The sequence below is a fragment of the Vombatus ursinus genome, unplaced genomic scaffold (assembly GCF_900497805.2).
Source record: "Vombatus ursinus unplaced genomic scaffold, bare-nosed wombat genome assembly UNPS02014794.1, whole genome shotgun sequence".
Lineage (NCBI taxonomy): Eukaryota > Metazoa > Chordata > Mammalia > Diprotodontia > Vombatidae > Vombatus > Vombatus ursinus.
In genome coordinates, this window is record NW_020954572.1 from 28322467 (window position 1) to 28343604 (window position 21138).

Below are 21138 nucleotides of genomic sequence, written 5' to 3' on the forward strand. Positions count from 1 at the left end.
TTACGCAGGTTTATTGTAAGTATCAAAGGAAACAGTGTATATAAAGCACTACGCAAACTTTGAAGGACTATATAAAATCAGCACTATTGTTATTTTAATTATCATTATTATTGTTATTTGAAAGCACAAATGACCTGTTTCAGGTAACATTCAGATACTTAAGCAAAATTCACGTCAGTGTTCTAGAAAGACGTATTTGAAGTAATATCTCATATATCCTTCCATGCAAATTGGCATGGACCCAGAGTGTAAAAGAAATGGCTTGAATTAAAAAGATCAGACTTTGGAAAAGTAATAATTTCAATGTAAAACAAAATTATAACCTCAGCATTAGTACTAAAGCAATTAATGTTTGTTGGCATAAGTTTATAGCATCACTGATATTGGGAAGAAAAAGCAAGGTAAAGTGTTGTAAACTAGTAGAATTATTTTCAGGCAGAGTGATTTTTTTTAAATCCATCTGCAAATCTTTGCTCTAGTCAGGTTCATCCATCAGTCAATCAACAAGTATTTATTTGGAAAGAAGGAAGCAGACATATTTTAAACACCTACTACGTGCCAGGCACTGTACAACTATCTCATTTGATCCTCACAACAACCCTGGTAGAACATCCGAACCATTCAGGATCAATGGTTAACTCTCCCATTTTTAGAGATCTTCATGGCTGTTGTATTTTTTTTTTTATTTCTATAGATATGGCTCCAATTTCAGAGTATTAACTGCATTTTGTTGTTTTAAGTTAAACCAGCTCAGAAAGTTTTTCCAACCTGAAAACTGTTCTTTTCTTTTATTTGAACCTCCAAAACTACTGAGCTGATTTTAATTTAAAAAAAAAATTTAAATACTCCCAAGCTGAAACTGTGCATGACAAATTCCAGCCTAGAGCCAAATTTTATGATCTTGTCAATTTCCTGAAAAATGAGAGGAAAGGGAGATTTAACTGTAAGACTGATACAATTTGAACTGGATGTTAGCAGCTTGAATAAGTCATTTCTATGGGTGGTTTATTGTATGGATGTATGGATGTATGTACATATGTATCTATAGATTTTATTTTCGTACATAAGCATGAGAAGCTTTTTGTTTTCATAATCAGTACAGTGGATGAACCGGAATTCAAAGGGGGATAGATTAACATTACCCATGCAAGCAAAGGATTCAAGGCAACTTTAATTGAAAAGAAAAATCTTACAGTTTATTCATTTTTAGAGCATGAGTTATATTCAACCCATAAACTCTTCATTATTCATACATGGAAGTATGTGTTTAATGATTAAGACTCTAAGGATTTAGTTGATAGAATAAAATACATTTCTAAGGAAAAAATATGAAGTATGGTTTTTAATTTTTTGGAAGAAAAGTCACGAAGCATGTCAAAATATAACATAGGCTCTTAGTTTTAAAAACTGTATCCACAATTTGCCTATCCATTGGTTTGTTCATCTGGCTATCAAGACTGTACAGTCTTGATCTAATAATGGCTAATTATGCAGTTGTTTATCAGCTCATTTGAAACGTTTTGAGATTCAGTGTAGCTCAGCAAATTGCTGTGCTTAAGGCATTTTTACATTCTAAGAAATTATAATATCCCCAGAAGGCAAAGAATTAATAATAAAAATCCTCTTTTGTAAAAGATTATCATTGCAGAGCAAATGGAGCAGATCTTCCCTATCCTAGTGCATTTAATATTCTCATTTTTTTGCTGAAAGTTTGATGGAAAGACTATGTGGAGATCATGGTTTTATTAACTTATTAAGAGACACATTTACAGACCCAGTACAGCATATTGATTCCTGCAGCAGTGGTCCCACAAAGAGCCAATAATCACAGAACTGAATGTTTCACTTTATTTCCCAAGAATATTTTTTAAATTAGAAGAACTTCCATTTTTTCCCAACTCAGTGCAATGTACCTGTTAATTCTAGTGCTAATGGAACTAAACAGAGATTGTTGGATATAACTAGCTCTTTCCCTAAGTATTTACTAAAATTCCAAGTACCCATTGCTTTAGCTGCAGGAAAAAAAAAAAAAAACACATAATGTTCTGTTATCGATCACCTCTTTTTATTTAACCCATCTTCCTCACTGAACCAACACCCAAACCAGAAAAGGTAGCTGTGATATCAGTGAACATGATCCATCATCAGGTACTAAGTGGAACAATATTTCCACTTATAATTGATAGAAATGAAGACCAGATTAAAAGCACTTCATTCTCACCTCTAAATTTTCAGATAGTGGTTGTTTCTTGGCAAGCAGATGTGATGAATCCGCCCAGTGCGGTAGATACAATGCTGAAGATGGAGTCAAAGGACCTGTGTTCAGATCTTGACTGCCATTTATTTACTGGCTCTGTGACCTTAGAGAAGACCATTAACCTCTCTAGACTTCAGTTCCCTCATCTGTAAAATGAAGTGGCTTGACTATATGACCCCAAAGGTCCCTTCCAGCTCTCAACCATGGACCCTGTTCTCTTTGTGATTCAGCCCTTGCCATGGATTTTTATCACCTCCATTACCTCCACATTGGGTTACTACATCGTATTTTAAGAGACAAAAATGACCTGGAAGCCTCAGTTGGACTATAAGAGACATTTCCTTTATGGCGTTATCTGCACAGAGTATATATACATCAGCTTTTTTATGTTGTCCAAGGCAGCTTGGACTCACATTTTGGCTTCTAAGTACAATTTGAACAGCTACCTTTGGTCTATAAATATGCTAAAATTCTGGAATTTTCCATGAACTCTCCTTCCTTCTGTGTAGTCTCAGTCTATCTCACAGAAGTTGGGCTTAGTAAAGGGTTTCCAAAAGAGCCTGAGGTCTACGCTCACCTTAGAACTGAAGATGGGTTATCGCCTCCAGTTTCCCACCTTAGTACTAATGCTTTCCTTCTGTCGATTATTTCCAATTTATCCTGTCTATATCTAAGATATTTATAAATAGTTATTTTCATGCTGTCTCCCCCATTAGACTGTGAGCTCCTTGAAAGCAGCAACTGTATTTTACATTTCTCTATATCCCCAGCACCTCCTACAGGGCCTGGCCCTTAATAAATGCTTGTTGACTGACCAGAGATCTTTGACCTCTCAAACACATTGTTCCCCTTGATTTAAAAAATAAAATAAAATAAAAAATCTTAGTCTACAGAGCATCATGGCACAGTGGAGGGCTCTATCAAGTCTTTCTTGTCCTGAAAAATGTGAGAAAACAAGATGATAGCCAACTATTGACCTGAAAACCAGAGAGTAAATATCCAAGACAGTAATAGTTCTGTATACTCAGTGCCTAGGACCCAAGTTATTCCTATTGACAAATAAGGAAATGTGTGTTAAATGTACAATGTACACTTCATTCCTATAAATGACTGTTCATTGCTCTGAAGTATATAGCCACTTTGGTGTAAAACCTTTACCCCATCATCTAATAAGGACCTATACCACCTTGGAGTTAATTGTATTATTGGCTTCCTATCAATGGAAATTGTTACAACAGGTTTTGGTCGGTCTGTCTCTAGAATGTGTAAAAGCCACCTCGGGGTGGTACAAAGGTCCTTTCAGAGAAGGTTTCCAGAATTCAAATCAAACCCATTACTACAGGACCTTTTGAAACCTAGCCTTTTCACCCCTATCATCACAGCTGTGGTTATAGGATTGTTATTGTTTAATCTCTGTCTGTAGGGCACACCATAATCACCATAATTCATCCTAATGTTGTGTGATTAGCAGCCTCTGTTGGGGTGAGAATTAAAAGCCACTCACCCCGGCTCTGTAACCTTTCACCTCCAATGGAGTTTACAGAGTCTAGGTGAGGGTTGATATGGCTGGGAGCTGTTCTGCAGAAACTCATTCGGAGATGCCTGCATCCTCTCAAGCTGGGGGCATAAACAGGAGATTTCACTTTCCATCGCAATGTGTCGGTCCCCTCAGCAGCCTCAGCACAACAGTTCAGCCCCTCCACTTCCCTTTAAAAAAACGAATTTGATCTCATCCTGGGAATATTGACACTGAAGTGTGTGTGTGTGTGTGTGTGTTGCCATATGATTTTATTACAGAGCAAAGTGGCAGTTTTAATAGACGAATAATAGACCTTAAACTTAATGTTGTGTCATTAGTGGATCTATTGAAAGCAACAGAAAGAGGATGTTCAGGTCACTGGGAATCTCTTAATTTTAAAATGAGGTTGGTGTGAATTTGACTAAATCTACTGAATATAAATAAATGAACAAAGAAATCGATTATTCTTCTAAGAAGTTTACATCTTTTCATAACATAGCACTATGGGATATAGTATAATTATTGCCATTTTCATGTTCTATGAGTCCATGAGCCTTTCCACTCACAGGCACACTTGGACTGTACTGAAAAGAATACTCAGCCCCATGACAAACATAAAAACCACCATGAAAAAGCAGCCCTTGAATAATGACCAATTAAGCTGTGAATATTGGACATTTACCCAAGCACCATTAACAGTATCCTCACTTCTTCTGTCTAAATTGTCCCTATGTTCAGTTTAATAATCATTTATTAAGCTGGGTAGTGCAGTGGATAGAGCACTGGGCCTGGAGTCAGGAAGATCTGAGTTCAGATCTAGCCTCAGACACTTAATAGCTGTGGGCAACTGTCACTTAACCTCTGTTTGCCTCAGTTTCCTCAACTATAAAATGGGGATAATAATAGCACCTACCTCCAGGGGCTGTTGTAAGGATTAAATGAAATAATATTTGTAAAGCACCTAGCATAGTGCCACACACACAGGCACTATATAAATGCTAGCTATCATCATTATTATTGTTATTATTATTATTAACTACTGTCAGATGTAAGATGCTGAAATATTTTCCCACATTGAATTTCATTGTCCATAACATTGACCTAAATGTCTCTTCTTCTGTTACTTTCTTTTTCTAGTTTCCGTTTGCTGCATTTTGATTTAAATAAGAATAGTGTCACTTGATTCAGCCCAATAGACATCAACACCAAAATTAACTCTGAGGTGAAACCTCAAAAAAAATCCTTTTCTTTTTATTTTTTTTAAAAAAGAGCTATTGGGATTGAATCACAATTGTATTTGAAGTATGAAGTCCTTCCTTTGTTTTTATTGTGTATAAAATAATGCCTAAGGAGAGATTGAATGCCAAGAAATCGTTCATTTGAGGGTTCCTGATGGTATCTGCCATATGCAAGTGAAGCAGGAGCAGTTTTTATGACATCTCCAGAACTTGGAAGATTGAATTACAGTTTTAGTAATCATCCGTTCCCCTTCTCTTGTGTCACTTTTGGGTAATATATTGCAGAGAAAAGACTTATGGTACCAGTTTTATAAGCTTGCAATAAAAATATAACAACTGTTGTATTAAATTATTTAAGTTGTAAACCACTGTAAAAAGGGGGGAAAGTTTTATCGACATGAAGGCAGAAAAACTGATTATGATGGAGTGTAAAATGTATTGTGCTGATTACCACAGAGTTTTTGCCTGGTTTCGCATATTGTAAATCTTCAAACCTGCCTTTGGAATGAGACCCTGTGTAGGCAGCGTGCTTTTTATTTATTTACTAATTATGTAGAACTGGCCAGTGTTGAGGGGGGAAAAAAAGTGGAGTTTGGGTGGTGCCATGTTACCTGCAGAATTGAGCATAAAAACAGAAGGAAAGTTCAGAGTTTTAAGTTGAAGAGGTCTCTAAAGGGAATTTCAGTAAGTGTAAATGAAATGCATATTATCTCCACAATAGGACTAGGGGCCAGACCTGTGATTTTGATAACATAGGGTAATGAAATAGCCCGGGGTGAGGAAGCTCCCTCTGTCAATGCAGGTTGGCATTTTCTCTGCTACTTCTAGTCTTAGAGAGTTGCTTAGAGAACTCAACAGTTAAGTGACTTGCCTAGGGTCATACAACCAACTTGAACGCAAGCCTTCCCAGCATCAGGGGTAATCCTATATCTACTATTACCATAATGCCTTTTTGGCTATATAGCAAAATAAAGCATGAGAGGTAACCATTGAAATTGTATGCTCTCTCCCAAAATGAAGTTTATATTTGGCTTTATTTTTAGTTTTTTGGGGGGTTTTTTTTGTCTTTATTACCTATCATGGGGGGGGCAGTTAAGAAGGAGAGATAGCGGGGGAAGTTGTGTTCCGATTTTATTCAAATATATATTATCTTTTTAAAAATCACATATATATATGTACACATAAATATGGATGTATATGTATTCAGTTATCTACAAAATCTATTTCTTCCCCACATCAATAAAATGCTAAAGTCGGTCTTCTGCTGGGTCATGAGCAGGTCTCTTGTTATATGTGCTAAAATGGAGCTCTGCCTGAATTTTTTTACCCTTTAATTTTAAAGTTTTTCTGTATTTCACTTGTCTGCCTCAGAATGGTTTTGTGGGAGGTCACACCTTAAGTTGCTGAGCACAAGCATTGGACTACTCAAAAAATCTAAATTTTCTTTGCTTTCAATGCTTCTTTATTCCTTGACCTCCCCTGCCATGTAGAATTTGTTTTGTTCTTCCCCCCAAAGTGGCTGCATTCAGGATTGTAGGAAATATATGCACGGTTTGAAATTTACACCCAAGTAGTTCAGTGATGAGTGTAATTTAGGAAACTCAGGGTTATATACTCACACCTTCCATGTAAAATATCCACCCAGCATGGGTTTCTCTTTGATGAGACTTCCTAGTCAGCTATTTGGCCACCTCCTAACTGGCCAAAGCAGAGATTTGGGATGATGATATCAGCCATTTATGTAGCAGTTGTTGGCTTGTTAGGATTTTTTTTTTTTGGTTGTTTTCTGTTTGTTTGCTTTTATCTAATTGACCTAATTGCTTCAGTTGTCTGTTTTACTTTACCAAAGAAGGACTCAACTTTTTATCTAACCAGAGGGGATGATAAAATCAACTATAAATTTGTGTGTGAATTTGTTACCTATTATGTTTTACTAGGCTACCAGGTGGTAAAGTAGGTAGAGTGGCTGACGTAGAGTGAGGAAGACTCATCTTCCTGGGTTCATATCTGGCCTCAGACACTTACTAGGTATATGACCCTGGACAAGTCACTTCACCCTGTATGCCTCAGTCTCCTCATCTGTAAAATAAGGTGGAGAAGGAAATGGCAAACCACTTCAGTATCTTTGCCAAGAAAACCCCAAATGGGGTCATGAAGAGTCAGACACAACTGAAACAACCAAACAACAACAAAATTATGTTTTACGATGGTTACATACTTGTTCAGAAGGAAAATTCTAAAGGGAAGCATGATGATGTGGTAACATTGGTGTACTGTTTTCTAAAACATTAGTTGAATAAAATAACAATATCTACCAGGGAAGACTCCTGGGTGACAAACCAGAGGAAAATAGCTATAGATGTGAGCAAAAAAATGCTTCCACAATTTAAGAGAATGAAGTATCCATACTGACACCCAAGGAGGCATAATAACCTATGAAGGTTTAAATGGAAATGCCATACTCTGCTATAACTAGAAGCAACAGGACTTAACAACTGTGGCTGCTTTCCAAAGGCTGTATTATATGTGTATATAATTATAATAACAAGGACTATTAGTGACAAGAGGCAGTAGCACATAGTGCAGAATAGACCAGATTTAGAGTCAGAAGACATGAGTTCTTCCCATGTGATCCTCTACTAGACGCTACACCTCTCTAGGCTTCAGCTGCTTCATCTCTAAAAATGATGGGGCTGAACCTCTGAGGTCTTTTCCAAGTATAAATGTTTCAGCTACTCAGAGAGAGGATGGAGAGTAGCCAATGCAAAAGATAATGACATGAACTTACCATGGCACTGAGAGTACCATCAACCATCTAGAAATTATTTTTAAGTGCTAAGTGCCATATCTGAAAGTGACCTATGGAGGAAAGTTGATAAAGTCTAATAACCTTAATCAATTTAACCCCCATTCCTAATAAATCCATACTGATGAATAGAGCTTGGGTCAATAGAAATTCTTTACAAAAAAAAATAATAATTATGTAATTAATAACTTTAGTGAAGTTTTCTGCCCTTAGAAAAGATCATCTATTGAGTTTAAAAAGCAAGTCAGATGAAGTTGAAAAAGACCTCAGAGGTCATCTTGCCTAACTTCATCATTTTACAGATGGGAAAACTGAGGCCCAGAGAGGTAAAGACACTTGTCCAAGATTACATAGCTAACAAAGATAAGATCCAGGATTCAAATCCAAATCATCTGACTCTAAGTCACTCTAGAAATCATTCTTTCCACTATAACTTTTGTGGCATGCGAACTTATTAGATTCTTAATGTTTTCAGTGAACAAATTCAATTCAGCACTTATAAGGCATCTACTTTGTGTAAGACACTGTGCCAGGTGGCTGAAAATGCAAATGTGAAAAAATAATCTAGTCCCTGCCCTAAAGAAGCTTAGTCTAATGGGAATGATAATGAAAAAAAGGTTGGTTGTTTTTGTAATTTACCTTTTTTTCTTTTTCAACAAACTCATTACTCAGGAGAAATATTACACTTTAGGTATAAGAAATTTGTGTAAAAACACACACATATACCAATGTTATCATAAATATAGATTTCTGGGGAATATTACAGATCATTTATTCCATCCTCTTAATTTTACAGATGAGGAAACTGAGGCTAAGGGGTTAAGTGACTTGCCTCAGGTAAAACAAGTATTTAATGGCAGAGCTGAGATTTGAACCCATATCATCTAAGTTCACAGCAAGAACTATTTTTGCAATACCCTCTTCTGCCTTGCCATATATACTCTGTATATGTATATATATCATCTATATGTATAAAGATGAAGTTCTGACGTGAATGTGTTTTGAGGAGGGAGGATGGAGGAAACTTTGGGTTTGGAATTTACAGGGGAAATGATTTGGTCTTCTTTTGTCTTGTGATTTAAGATGGTAAGATATTCTGTTTTCTTCCTTATGTACTGTGTAGTTCCAAAAGAGCTAAAATGATTTATTCTTAAATAAAAATCCTTCAGCTCTTATGGCTATGTCTAAACTGATCATAAAAGAAATGCAGGAAACGTACAATTCATTTTATTCTTATTCATCACAGCTGTTTAAACAAAGCAGAAAACCAGAGTCATTTTCAAATCACAATGAAAATCATAGTTAGAATAGTATGAAGATGTCCCTATAGTTGCATCATCTGCAAATGCATTGGCTACAGGAGGCCTCTCCTGGTAGAGCTACTGAGAAGCAAAGTGGATGAACCAGTGAGCCAGAGTTGAATTGATATTGTGCTTTTCACACAGGAGGATTATTTAGGACTTCAGCACACCTACACATGAATTCATGTGTGACTTTCAACTCTTCTAGCTTAATTTCCTTATGGACCATTTTTCTAGAGGAGAAGATGGAAAAATTCGTTAACCACCAGTGGATGAAGTAAGACCAAGTAATATCATCTCAAATCGAGCAGGTGCCCCAGAAAAGGTCTGAAACAGAGCCACAGAGGTGAAAAAAAAGCAAATTTGTTGTGGTGAAACATATGGCAGTGGACTGGACGTTATAAGTGCTGTCAAGCTTTAGCTGATTTGTCTCAGAACGTAGTCAGAAACCTTGCTTCATAATTCATCCCAATTTAGTCTTATTAAAAGCCTCTTTTCAGGAGAGGCTCCAAACAGCCAATAAAGGAGCTCTCTAACCATTTAACCCTGAAGGAAAAAAAAAATTCTAAAAAGTCAGGGTTGAGGTCACAGAGAGGTGTAGTATATGAGGGAGTTTCACAAGGTCTGCATTTTGTCATACTTGAGGACTGCACAAATATTTCACCTCTCATCCAGGTTGCTCCCTCTGTGGTCAAAAGGTGACAAGTTCAGCCCATTCCCTCTGTCTTAAACTAATGTTAGCTAACTTTCTTGAATATTCAGTAGATTATTCCGGCATAGTTGCCTTCATTAATAAGTATTTTCAGCAGAATTTGAGCATTTTAGTCTCAAAAATGGTATCATTATGCCAGCCACATGGAGGGCACTAGGTGAAAGGGTAGAGAGTCCTTGTTAAATAAGATTTATATGCTGTGTAAATCTAATTTATAGTTAGCTGTGCAGAAGGATTTTTGTAAGGGCTAAAGAAAAATCCATAGATATAGCAAATATGCAAAGGAACTAAAAAGAAAAAAAAGCTGATCATTTGTCTCTGCAAAGATCACACATTTTCTTCCATGACACAACATAGAATAGCCTGATAAACCACCATCTTCATTTCATACTTCATGGATTATCTGGGAAGTTTGGAGTATAAATACCTGGAAAGAGATATAATAGATAGTCACTGAAGAAGAAATATCTCTTAAACCTTGAATTTTACAAATGAGCATGATTGTAAAATAGACTTAATTTTGTTTAGGATGGTATTAACTACTCATAATAATGTTTCTGGAACAGGCTTTTAAGCTAACTCAGTTCATAAAAATAAAACAGATTGAGTTCAAAGTGTATTGATAGTTTGGAAGCTGTGGATGATGATCCCCTTGTTTCTGTCTCTGAAAAACTTGGGTTTAACCCAAAGAGGAGTTTTACAAATAAATTCAAAAGAATGAACCAACACATTAACAATTTTACCAGCTATCCCAGTGTCATTATAATGATGCCTCTGAACAGAAGCAGCCCTTAAAAGGAACAGTACCAGTGTCACAGACACCCCCTCAGAACACTCTTCCACTTGTACAGTTTCAAGCATCACCACTTGTAGGTGCCTATTGAATCGACATTTCTAATCCTGAATTATCACCCACATTCTGCTTCCACATTGGCAACTGCCCACAGGGTATCACCATTTGAATATCACTTCAGCACCTCACACCCACCATGAACAGAATGGTGTGCATCATTTTTCCCCGAATTACCACACCCAATCATTTCCCAGCCCTCCCCAAACCTCTTCTTTTTCTGTTAGTACTGCTATTCTTTCCAAGCTTAAGGTCATCTTTCCAGGCAAGATACCATCTTCTTGGTGCTCGGAGTAAAGTCAGCTCCCACATCCCTCAGTTTCTCCTTCAGAGGGTCTCTTAGGTTCAAACCCAATTTGTGCCATCATCACCTTCTGCCTATATTAATTATTGTGACAGTCCTTCTACTGGTTCCTTTGACTATAGTCTCTCTCACCTCCCTTCCCTCTCACATATCATAACCCATCTTACATAGACTTGCCAAAGCATTTATTAAGCACTTACTATGTTCTAGGTGAGAGGCAACATAGCATAGCGAATAAAAAACCAGCCTCAGAAACAGGAACTCCTAGGTTCACGACTCCACACATACTGAGTGCCCAACCCCAACAAGTCATTTAACCTCTGAGCCCAAGCAATTCTCTAAGACTGTAAATTATAGAGAAATATATCTATATGTATATACGTATGTGTGTACATATATGTATATATACACATACGTATATACATATATATGGAGAAGTTTCTCATCTAGGAGTTTTCTATACCAGTGAGATCACAAGCCCAATCTCTGTTCTCTGTCCACATGTCACCCCCCTGCTCACTGAACTTCAGTGGCTCCCTATCGCTTCCAGGAGCAAATACAATATCCTCTACTTGGCGTCCAAAGGCCTTCACAACATAGCCCCCAATTGCCTTTCCAGTCTTCTTGCACCTTACTTCCCACCCCATGCTCTTAGATCTAGGGTGGTGACACAGGCCTCCTTGCTGTTACAGGAACAAGACACTCCATTTCTTTGCTTGGGGCATTTTCTCTGGCTGTCCTCCATGCCTGGAATGTTCTCCATCTTCGTCTCCATCTACTGACTTCCCTGGCTTCCTTTAAGTCCCATCTGAAATCCCATCTTCTACAACAGTGGTGTCAAAAAAATAAAAACCAGGGGCTACTAATCATCACAGAAGGATCCCTGCAGGCTATATAATGTAATATTATCTCTGTTTTGTTGTATGTCTATTTATTTGTTTTGTTAAATATTTCCCAATTACATTTTAATCTGGTTCTGGCCCCACTCTGGAGTGTTGTGGGCTTCATGCAGCCCTCAGGTTGCGTATTTGATATCTCTGTTCTCCAGGAAGCCTTTCCCACTTCTTTAACTCTAGTGTTTTTCCTCTTTTAATTGTTTCCTATTTAACCTATATACAGCTGGTTCACATACCTTAAAATTTTTTCTTACTATATAAAAATATAGAATATTGTTGTCTCCCCTATTAGATTGTGAGCTCCTTGAGGTCAGGGACTGTCTTTTACCTCTTTTACCCCAGCCCTTAGCACAGAGCCTGGTGCATAATAAACACTTAATAAATATTTATTGACTGACAAAATGACTGATGTGCAAGATTCTGTGCTAAGAGCTAAGGATGCCGAGACAAAGGTGAACTTCTCAGCCTTATGGATCTTACAGTCTACTGATAACCTGCTGTGTAATTTCTCTAAAAACACTGACTCATCCTCTTATTCCCTTACTCAAAAACCTACGATGGCTCCCTTCTGACACTGTATGAAACTTTCCCTGGTTAGTCATCACCACATCCTAATCTGTTATGGCTTTGCTTGTCCGAAGCTTGCTGCATTTTCCACTAGTTCCCAACAGCAGCCATTGACTTCAGTCTGCGTGGTTTTTATACAGTTTCCCCCATACACCCAGCCACCCAATGCCCAGTCTCACCTCCCTGCCTCTAAAGGCCCTTATCAAGTCCAGGAAAACTTCCTTAATCGTTGAAGTCTGTACCATAAATCTGGCCATGAATTATGTATTTTATTGTTAAATTCTTATATCCAGTTATTTGACATATTCTCAAGTTTCAATTACCCAACCAGACTACAAACTTCTCAAGAACAACGGCTATTTTTTATTCTTCCCTTCCCCATAATCTTCAGCATGATTCTGAACAGAGTAGGCAATCAATACATATTTGTTGATTGACTTCCTCACTTTGACTTGTTTTCCATTTTTTGGGGGGTGGGAGGAGGGGCAGTAGAGGGTCCTGACTTGGGATTTCCTTAGTTTGGGAGACTCATCGCACCAGTGCAGATCACCATCTTGTCTATAATTTATAGTCTTAGAGTTATGTGAGATACTGAAAGGCTAAGCGATTTGTCAATCCACAAGCATTTTATTAAGTGCCTATTTTATGTCAGGCATTGTGCTAGGCTCTGGGAATACAGAGACAAAAAGGAAACTGTCCCTACCGTCAAGGAACTTACATTCTGCCAGAGGACATAATGGGTACAGAAACATATATACAAGACACACACAAAATATACGTGTGTGTGTGTGTGTGTGTGTGTGTGTGTGTGTGTGTGTGTGTGTGTGTGTACAGGAATAAGCACATACAACATAAATACAAGGTAAATTTGGCAAGGGAGGGCACTGACCATTAGAAGGATCAGGAAAGGAGACACAGACAAGGTAGGGTATGAGCAGAGTGTTTAAGGAAGCAAGAAACTGTAAGAGTTCGAGAAGGGGGTATTGCGTTCCAAGCTTGGGGGGAAGCCAATGCAAAGGCACAGAACGGGAAGATGAAGTGGCCTGAATGAGGAATGGCCATAAAGCTAGTTTTGACTGGTTTGGATGTAGTACGGTATAATAAGGCAGAAGGTAGACTGGGTCCAGGTTGTGAAGGGTTTTAAAAGCCAGGCAGAGGAGCTTAGATTTGATCCTAAAGGCATTCAAGAGCTTGTGTAGTTTATTGAGCGGGAGGATGATATGGTCAGGCCTGCACTTTGGGAAAATCACTTCGGCAGCAAAGTGGAGGTTGGATCTGAGTGGGGAATAACCTGAGGGAGAGAGACCAATTAGGAGGTTATTACCGTAGTCCAGGCAAGAGGTAATAAGGGCCTCAACTAGAATGATGGTTCTGGGGCTAGAGAGACAATTAGATCACCAAAGCTGGGATCCCACAACTAGTCTATTTCAGAGGTAGGACTCGATCTCAGCCCTTTCTGGCTCCAAGGCCCACCCTCCACCCACCTCGTTATGCTCCCTCTTTGTCCTACTTTCCCACAACTATTTGCATTTAGGCTTGACCTTATTTATTTCAGGTACAGTGACTAAACTATTTCCAGGTACAGTGACTAAACTGTTTCGCATAGTTGAAACAGCCCCGTACTTTGGAAGTGTTAAGGGTACAGTCTCTTCAGCGTTCATGTTGTTAGTGAGATATGTCCTAGAGTTAGTATTGGAAGTCCTCAATCTAAGTAGTTGTTCAGTGACTTGCTAGTTATGTGACCTGAATCTCCATTTCCTCATCTGTGAAATGGGGCAAATAATTGCATAACTCATATCACAGGGCTATTTTTAGGATCAAATGTGGAGATTATAGATAAAAATACTTGGAAAACCAAAAAATGCTATGCAAATATAAGTATTATTATTATTATATTATAAATGTGTTAGATCATTTATTCCTAAAGGAGAGGAATACCAGGTATTATATCTCTTCACATCCCTTCTTCACATCACATTTAAAATTTAATCATAATAAAGAAAATATCATGCTGCTGAAAAGCAGATAGTCTCTTCATGAAGATCCAGCTGATAGAAATTGTAACACTTCCCATGTGCAGGGGCCCATTTTGCACCCTGGTTGGCCATTACCTCGTCTAGTTGATGCTTAATTGTTCCATGTTAAGTGATTGGAGAAACATTTATTAAATGCTCACCTGCCAAGTTGCTATACCAGAGGCTGTAAAAAACAGTTAGGCAGGTGAGGTTCCTGCCTTCTATATGACTACATTTATCTTAAGAATGATTGGATATATTTTGTCCATGTTTTTCCAGATAAATAACTAAATACACATTGCTGTGTTCTATGTTGATTCTGGACCAGAGGTCACACAAAAACTACATTTCATCCTTAGGGCCTAGTGTTGGCCTGAATCATTTTCTAATATCCCAGAATGAAATGGGGGAAAGCATTGATTTATCTGGCAGCGAAGTCTAATAGCCAGCAGTATAACCAGCTAATTTTCTAAAATGAATATCTTCCCTGCTACTGTTGTTAACCACAGACAGTCCTTAGGTGCCTTAAGAAAAGGCCTCAAGCTTCTTCATGTTTCACCATTTCATTGCAGAGCCTGATCATTTAGGGAACAGTCTTGTTCCAGACAGCTTTAATTAAACTGTACTGAGAAACCAGATATAGATCAATGGAAATAATCCATAACAAGAGGCTAATCATGTATTTAACAGTGTTCAGTCCAGTTCAATCACCTTCTACCATTTCAGTGGCCTTACATTCGTGTGGCAAAGGCTGAATGTGTATATGTATTTTTTTTTAATCCATCCCATTAGTGGCCATATGCTGGGGCTTCAAGGGATACACAAACTGTCTGCAATCTGCCAGGGATTTAGGGACATCAATAATTTGTGAATAGTCATGTTGGTACTGGTCGAAGGGTTAAGTGCTCTGCACACCAGGGGCACCTCTTTGGGGATTGGAACTCTTAGTTCACTGTTAGGAACCTTATCCCCTATGAGGCTTTCTACTACATGCTGCTTGTCAGATCCATCCGGCTATCTCCAGGAAGCTTTATTAGCTCTGGGATTTTCAGATCTGTGTTAAGTACTGATCTAATGGCATCTTTGAGTTAAAAAGTGGAAGAATAGTATTGTTGCAACCTCAAAGAGCTTTTTATGTTTCATGTTATTAAGCATACGTTCTTTCTCTTTACTGACTCTCTGGAATGGAAAGTCCTTATAAGAATCCTCATCAGGAGAGTATCCCTACAGAGAAAAAAGGAGAGTACTTACCTACTTCACAGTTTATCCCTAGGACTTCCTGGTAGATTGGGTTGTTAGTCAAAGTAAAAAGATGAACATCTTATTAAAATAACAAGTGCAGGCATGAAAAGCTTTTCTTGCAAGAAGTCAGGTAAAGTGAATGATTTTTAATGTTGGTTCATTTTGCCAGTAGAGCAAAAAAGATTTCTTAAATAGCAACTGCTCCAGAACAGTGTTCCTCCTACCTACAGGGACACACACACACACACACACACACCCCCATGTCCCTCACTGGATCTGTATTGTTCCTGGAGTCATCCAGCTCCCATTCTACCCATCCTATGCTCCCTATTTAAACCATCCCAGATTTCCCGTCCCACCATAGTGGGGTTTCTCATCAGAGATATTCCTAGTCTGTTCCATCAGCAACACAACAATCAGTGTTATTGACAATAATTTTCAGTTGGATTGACCCTCACAACCACAGTGTCCAAATAGACATAACCTTTGTCCTCATAAAGATGAACGTTCAAGCAGCAGATCATTTTGGAGAAAAAATGTTTTGTTTTGTTTTGTTTTGCCTGAGGTTCCAAAAATACATCTAAGGATATCCTTTATTTTACTCATCTTGGGCCAAATTGTCATAGTTCAGCATCACATGCATTTATTCTATTTTAAGCATAAAGGTGTATGTTTTTGCTGGTTTGTGGTTGATTTCTTATACCTATTTTTGTTTCCAGTAATTCTAGTCTTCTTATTCCCAATGTAACTTTACCTATCTCTTAACTGTCCCTAGATGATGTCAAGATGATCTTCCTAGACTTCCTAACTTCGTAGCTAACCCTCAGTGGGCACCCAGATTGCGTCTACTTGGGAAAATGCCGGACACTAATGAGTATTTTGTTTAATGCAATGGAAACTGAAAGTGCCTCACTTCTTCCCTACCTGATCAATGCCTACTTCTGTTGTTTGAATCTATCCATACATCCTAAAACCAAGCAGAGAGGTCAGGAGAGTGTAGAGCATTTGCTTCTTGATAAGGACTTGGAAAATCAAAAGTTTTGCCCCTAGAGGTTCCTATCCCCAAGGTATGAGTTGGATGTCCTTGAGTTATTGCTTCATCTGCATTATCCTGTGTTCATTTATGCCTTTCCCACTCCACTTCCTGCTAGTATTCCATTCTTCATAAATTGGGTCTGTTTTTATAATTACTATTAGCTCTATTTAATTACTTTTTTGAAGAACAATAAATTAATCACAGCTAAAATCTAGGCCTAGCAATATGTATCTCCGTGAACTACATATTTATTATCTTTTTATCCAATTCTAATTTAAAATGTATCAAGCAGAGAATATTTCAAAGTCAATTATTTGAGTACTACTTCTCATTTACTTCAAAATTCAAATTTACCCCTCCCAAAATTAGTAATTCCTTTGGTGGGTCAACATAATAAAATATTTCTGAGGAGCCATCACAGGTGGTACAATTGTCCTGTCCAAAATCATTGGCAAAATATCCTCAGTGTTTCCAACATCCCATTGAGCCATATCTGATAGGATAGACACCATTCTGTTAATGTCACAGGGCCCTCATAAGCAATCTTTATAATTTATGACTAAGTTACATGTGCTATATAATTTTCAAAAGTAAAGCTTTCAGGCCATTAAAAAACTCAAAAGAGATTTACTTTGTTTTCAGAACTTTTCATCTGTACTCTCTTATCTCCCTCAAATTTTTCCTGGTTTTGTTATTGGTTGAGGACTTTAGAGATTTACTAAAAAGGTCTATGAAAATGGGATGGATTGATGGGTTTTGAATCTGAAGGACAGGAAAAAGGCACCAGCTGAAGCCATTAATTTTAAAACTTGGATTTTAGTGCCTTTTGCTTTGTTTCCAAGCCAGCTTCTTGCCTAACTCATACTGTCTGGTTCCTTTAGAGACTTGGAAACTAGGATAGCCCCCCCAAATCAGAGTTTATAATGGAAAACCTTGTCTGACCCTTAATAGTCATTACTCTCCTGGACCACTGTAATACCTAAACTAAGTTGTTTATTGCACCAAACATGAAGTCCTTTGACCCTGGAGGTTGGGTATTGATCTCAGACCTACTTCTGTCAATATTCACCTCCAATGTCAACAGTTTTCCACGTGGAATACTCAGAAATGATTTAGTTTTCCTAATCTATACAGCCACAGATATTCTAATTCCTATAAATTACAAACATGTCCCATTTAGAGGATCTGCTTGTATCAACCATCTCTTAAATACATAAAGAAATTTACATTTTAGAGACTTTCATATTGGGTTTGGTTTTAGATACTATTGGGGGATTTGCACTTGTATTCTTAAATCCATATTATTCTACTGAGGGTAGTTATAAGAATCTATATGATAGGTGCAAGCTTCATGTAAACATACTCTGAGAAAACATGCCTTGAAGCCAACTTGAAATAAATGTGTCACAAATTTAGCAGGAATAGCCAAACCATTTTGAATCACATATGTATGGAAGGGGGGAAAACGGTCACTTTGAGAAAGAATATTTCAGTGTTTTCTTTGCCCGTGGATAACTCAATAGCAGGTTCATTTTTAAAGCAGTGGTCTTTTTCAGATTGTCAAATGCATATCATAGAATTATACTCTTGGCAAAGTTTCTGAGCGTCAGTTCCATTTTCTTGACAATTTAAAATCCAGTTATCCAATTATAACTAAAGGTCATTAGTCGAATGTGGCAACTTTGTCAGTTTTGAATTTCTAAAAGAGTTTCCTAGTTTACAGAGGAAATTCTACTGTAAGAGAAGTTTTTATTGTCCTGGTAACTTAGATGATATTGTCGAAAGTATTTTGTTTTCTTTCTGGTATTTTATCACTTGGGCTAACTTCACGGGACAGCAATCCCAAAGTGTGCTTTGCTACTAAAATGAAAGTCAAGTATACACCCCACTGGAGCAAATAAATGGCCATCGTTTCTTACTCTATTTAATTATCACAAGATTTGGTGATGGTGGTTGTGGTGGTGATGGGATATAGTTTGACGCAGCACTTGCCTGGCCATTCCTTCTCTGTCTAAGCACAGTTATTTTAATTGTTGGGTTTGTTAGCATTATAGCTGGGAAAAGAAACCAGAAAATTGGGAGGCAAAGGAAACAATGTGGGATGGAAGATGAGAATACTTTCAAAATTATTTCTCCTTAGAGTGATGTTGGTTTGAGGGGAAAGTTAAAGTCAGGTCTGGTCCAAGTGATTTTTAAGGCATTTTGCAAACTATATTACAGGACGAAGTGTTATGTTTTGTTGAATGTTTTCAGGTATTTGTAAGGTACAATGGACTTTTTTCCCAAAAGCAACCTGACTTATAATGACAGATGAAAAACAAATAAAGTTGGGAAGCATTCATAAGTCCTTTTTATTCACATTTTAGGACTCCAGGCATTGCTAGAAGAACAGATGGATGCGGTTCCTGCACTGGTTCTGGTACCTGTGACTGATTTACCCAAAAGAGAAATTATCCATGTGGCATGCTGGCTCAGTGCTTAGCCCATACCTCAGAGAGCAAGAGCTGCTATAATTTCCTGGGAAAGAAAGAAATATTTGTACTAATTGCATTCTGTCTTGCCTTTCAATTTTTTAGTTGTTCTTTTATTGATGCTTTTTTTAAACATTGCTGTCACTTCCCAATGATAGAATCTTCCTTTGTAACAAAGTACAGTTAACAAAATAAATTACCATTATACGCCAATTCTGACAAGGCATGTTTCATTCTGCACCTCTAGCCCACCACATCTCAGCAGAGCAGTGGGAAGCATGATTCACTATCAGTCATCTGGAGGAGGACAACTGGCCACAGCATTGATCAAAGTGCTAAAGTCTTTCATTGTTGTTTTCATTTACATTTATTCTGTATTCTACTGAAATGTCCAGACATCTTTGAACTGACAAGTGCAAAGCTAGGCGAGAAGTTTTAACACTTCATTCACAGCCCTTTTATTAAGCTATGAGACTGCAAATAAACTTTCCTACCAAGGCATGCACCTATGTTTTTCTTCTCAGTTCTCAAAGCTTTCCTGCCAGCCCATTCACTATGACATGTAACTCTTAGCTCCTGCTGGAGCTGGAGAGATGCCAGCATCCTCAGTCACACTGATTGAAACTTGAAGATGGATTGCTTCATCCAGTCCACTGGCATCGCAGTTCAAAGCAAATACCATTAATAGGTCTTTGACCATGATCATTACTTGTCTACAGACCACAAAGTTGGAGGCTACATCCGATATTGTGCGTGCGTCTGCTTTGAGATCAGTTCCTTCATTGTGCAGAAAGGTTTGGGCAGGACACAGAAGACTTTATACTATACCATAAACCCCAGAACCCAGCAGAAAATGGCTTTTATATATCTAGAACTAGGCCATACATCTATGTGTTTACTAGAAGAATGTCCTAAGAGAGTAAAAACCGACTCTATCCAAAACAGTGACTATCCAGCTACCCAAAGCTCCAGGAGGCATATATTTATATCAGATTCCCCAGTTAATACTGGGGAGCAAAAAAAAATGCAGTTATGAAAGCCAATATCTGCCTCCTTGAATATCTGGCTTGCGTTCTTCCATAGGCCAGCTTGTTCTGACTCATCTTCTTCAATGTCCTTCAGGCTTATCAGCGCAGTCAGAAGGTTTAGTGGAGCAATTTGAGTGGATTTGATCAGGGTTTACTTTGGACAAAAGGTGAATGTGACTTTCATTATTCCTTGTAATGTATAAATATGAATCAATAAAAGTTCCTTCTGAAACCTCCAAGGAATGGCGTGCATTTCCAATTAATCTCATAACATGTCTTTAACTGTTTGGCGATGTTCCATAATTGATATACGTTATTTTAATTCAAATACAGAAAAGAGAAAGCTTAGGCCAAGGGGCTTGAGGGAAGGGGGCGAGGGGAGGGGAAAAGGGACATGCATCAGTTTTCAAATATATTTTGTTCATCCAAGCAATCAATGCTTTTCTGAAGCCCTTGTCACATTTTGGCTAACAAGACCCACTGTGAGTGACATTCTCTGTAATTTATAGATAGGGGAAAACCCTAGGACCCAGAAAGAAAAAAAGCATGACTTTGTTCTCCAAACATGTACCAAGTTGCTCCCTGAGCCTAATTGTACAGCCTGGCTATAAGAAGTCCTGGACTGAGCTTGGATACCAAATTCCTTTCAAGGGGGTTTGGTGGGAAATTAGCACTTCAGCTCTTGGAGGAGGTGGCATTTAAGGAGCCGTTTCAGTGACTGTTGCCTGGTGAACTGAAAGGAGAGTATTTCGGATCCAAGAGAAGATTTACAGATAGACATAGAGTGATAGCATGAGAAGAATAGGAAATAAGGAAGTAGCATGTTAAAACTAGCACTTTTAATTCACTAGTATAGAAACAGCCTTTGTATAACTGGATTGGTCCCCAATTCCCAC

General features: G+C 37.9%; 1 protein-coding gene across 2 annotated transcripts in view; it reads left to right on the top strand.

Moving 5' to 3' along the window:
• Positions 1 to 20474, top strand: part of DPH6 (diphthamine biosynthesis 6) — a 464350-nt gene extending 443876 nt beyond the window's left edge. For both annotated transcript variants that reach the window (XM_027870019.1, XM_027870020.1), the window contains exon 15: positions 19110 to 20474. In XM_027870019.1, coding sequence (XP_027725820.1) covers positions 19110 to 19225 — 116 coding nt within the window. In that variant the 3' untranslated portion in view covers positions 19226 to 20474. The remainder of the gene's footprint in view (positions 1 to 19109) is intronic.
• The last annotated feature ends 664 nt before the right edge of the window (positions 20475 to 21138 follow it).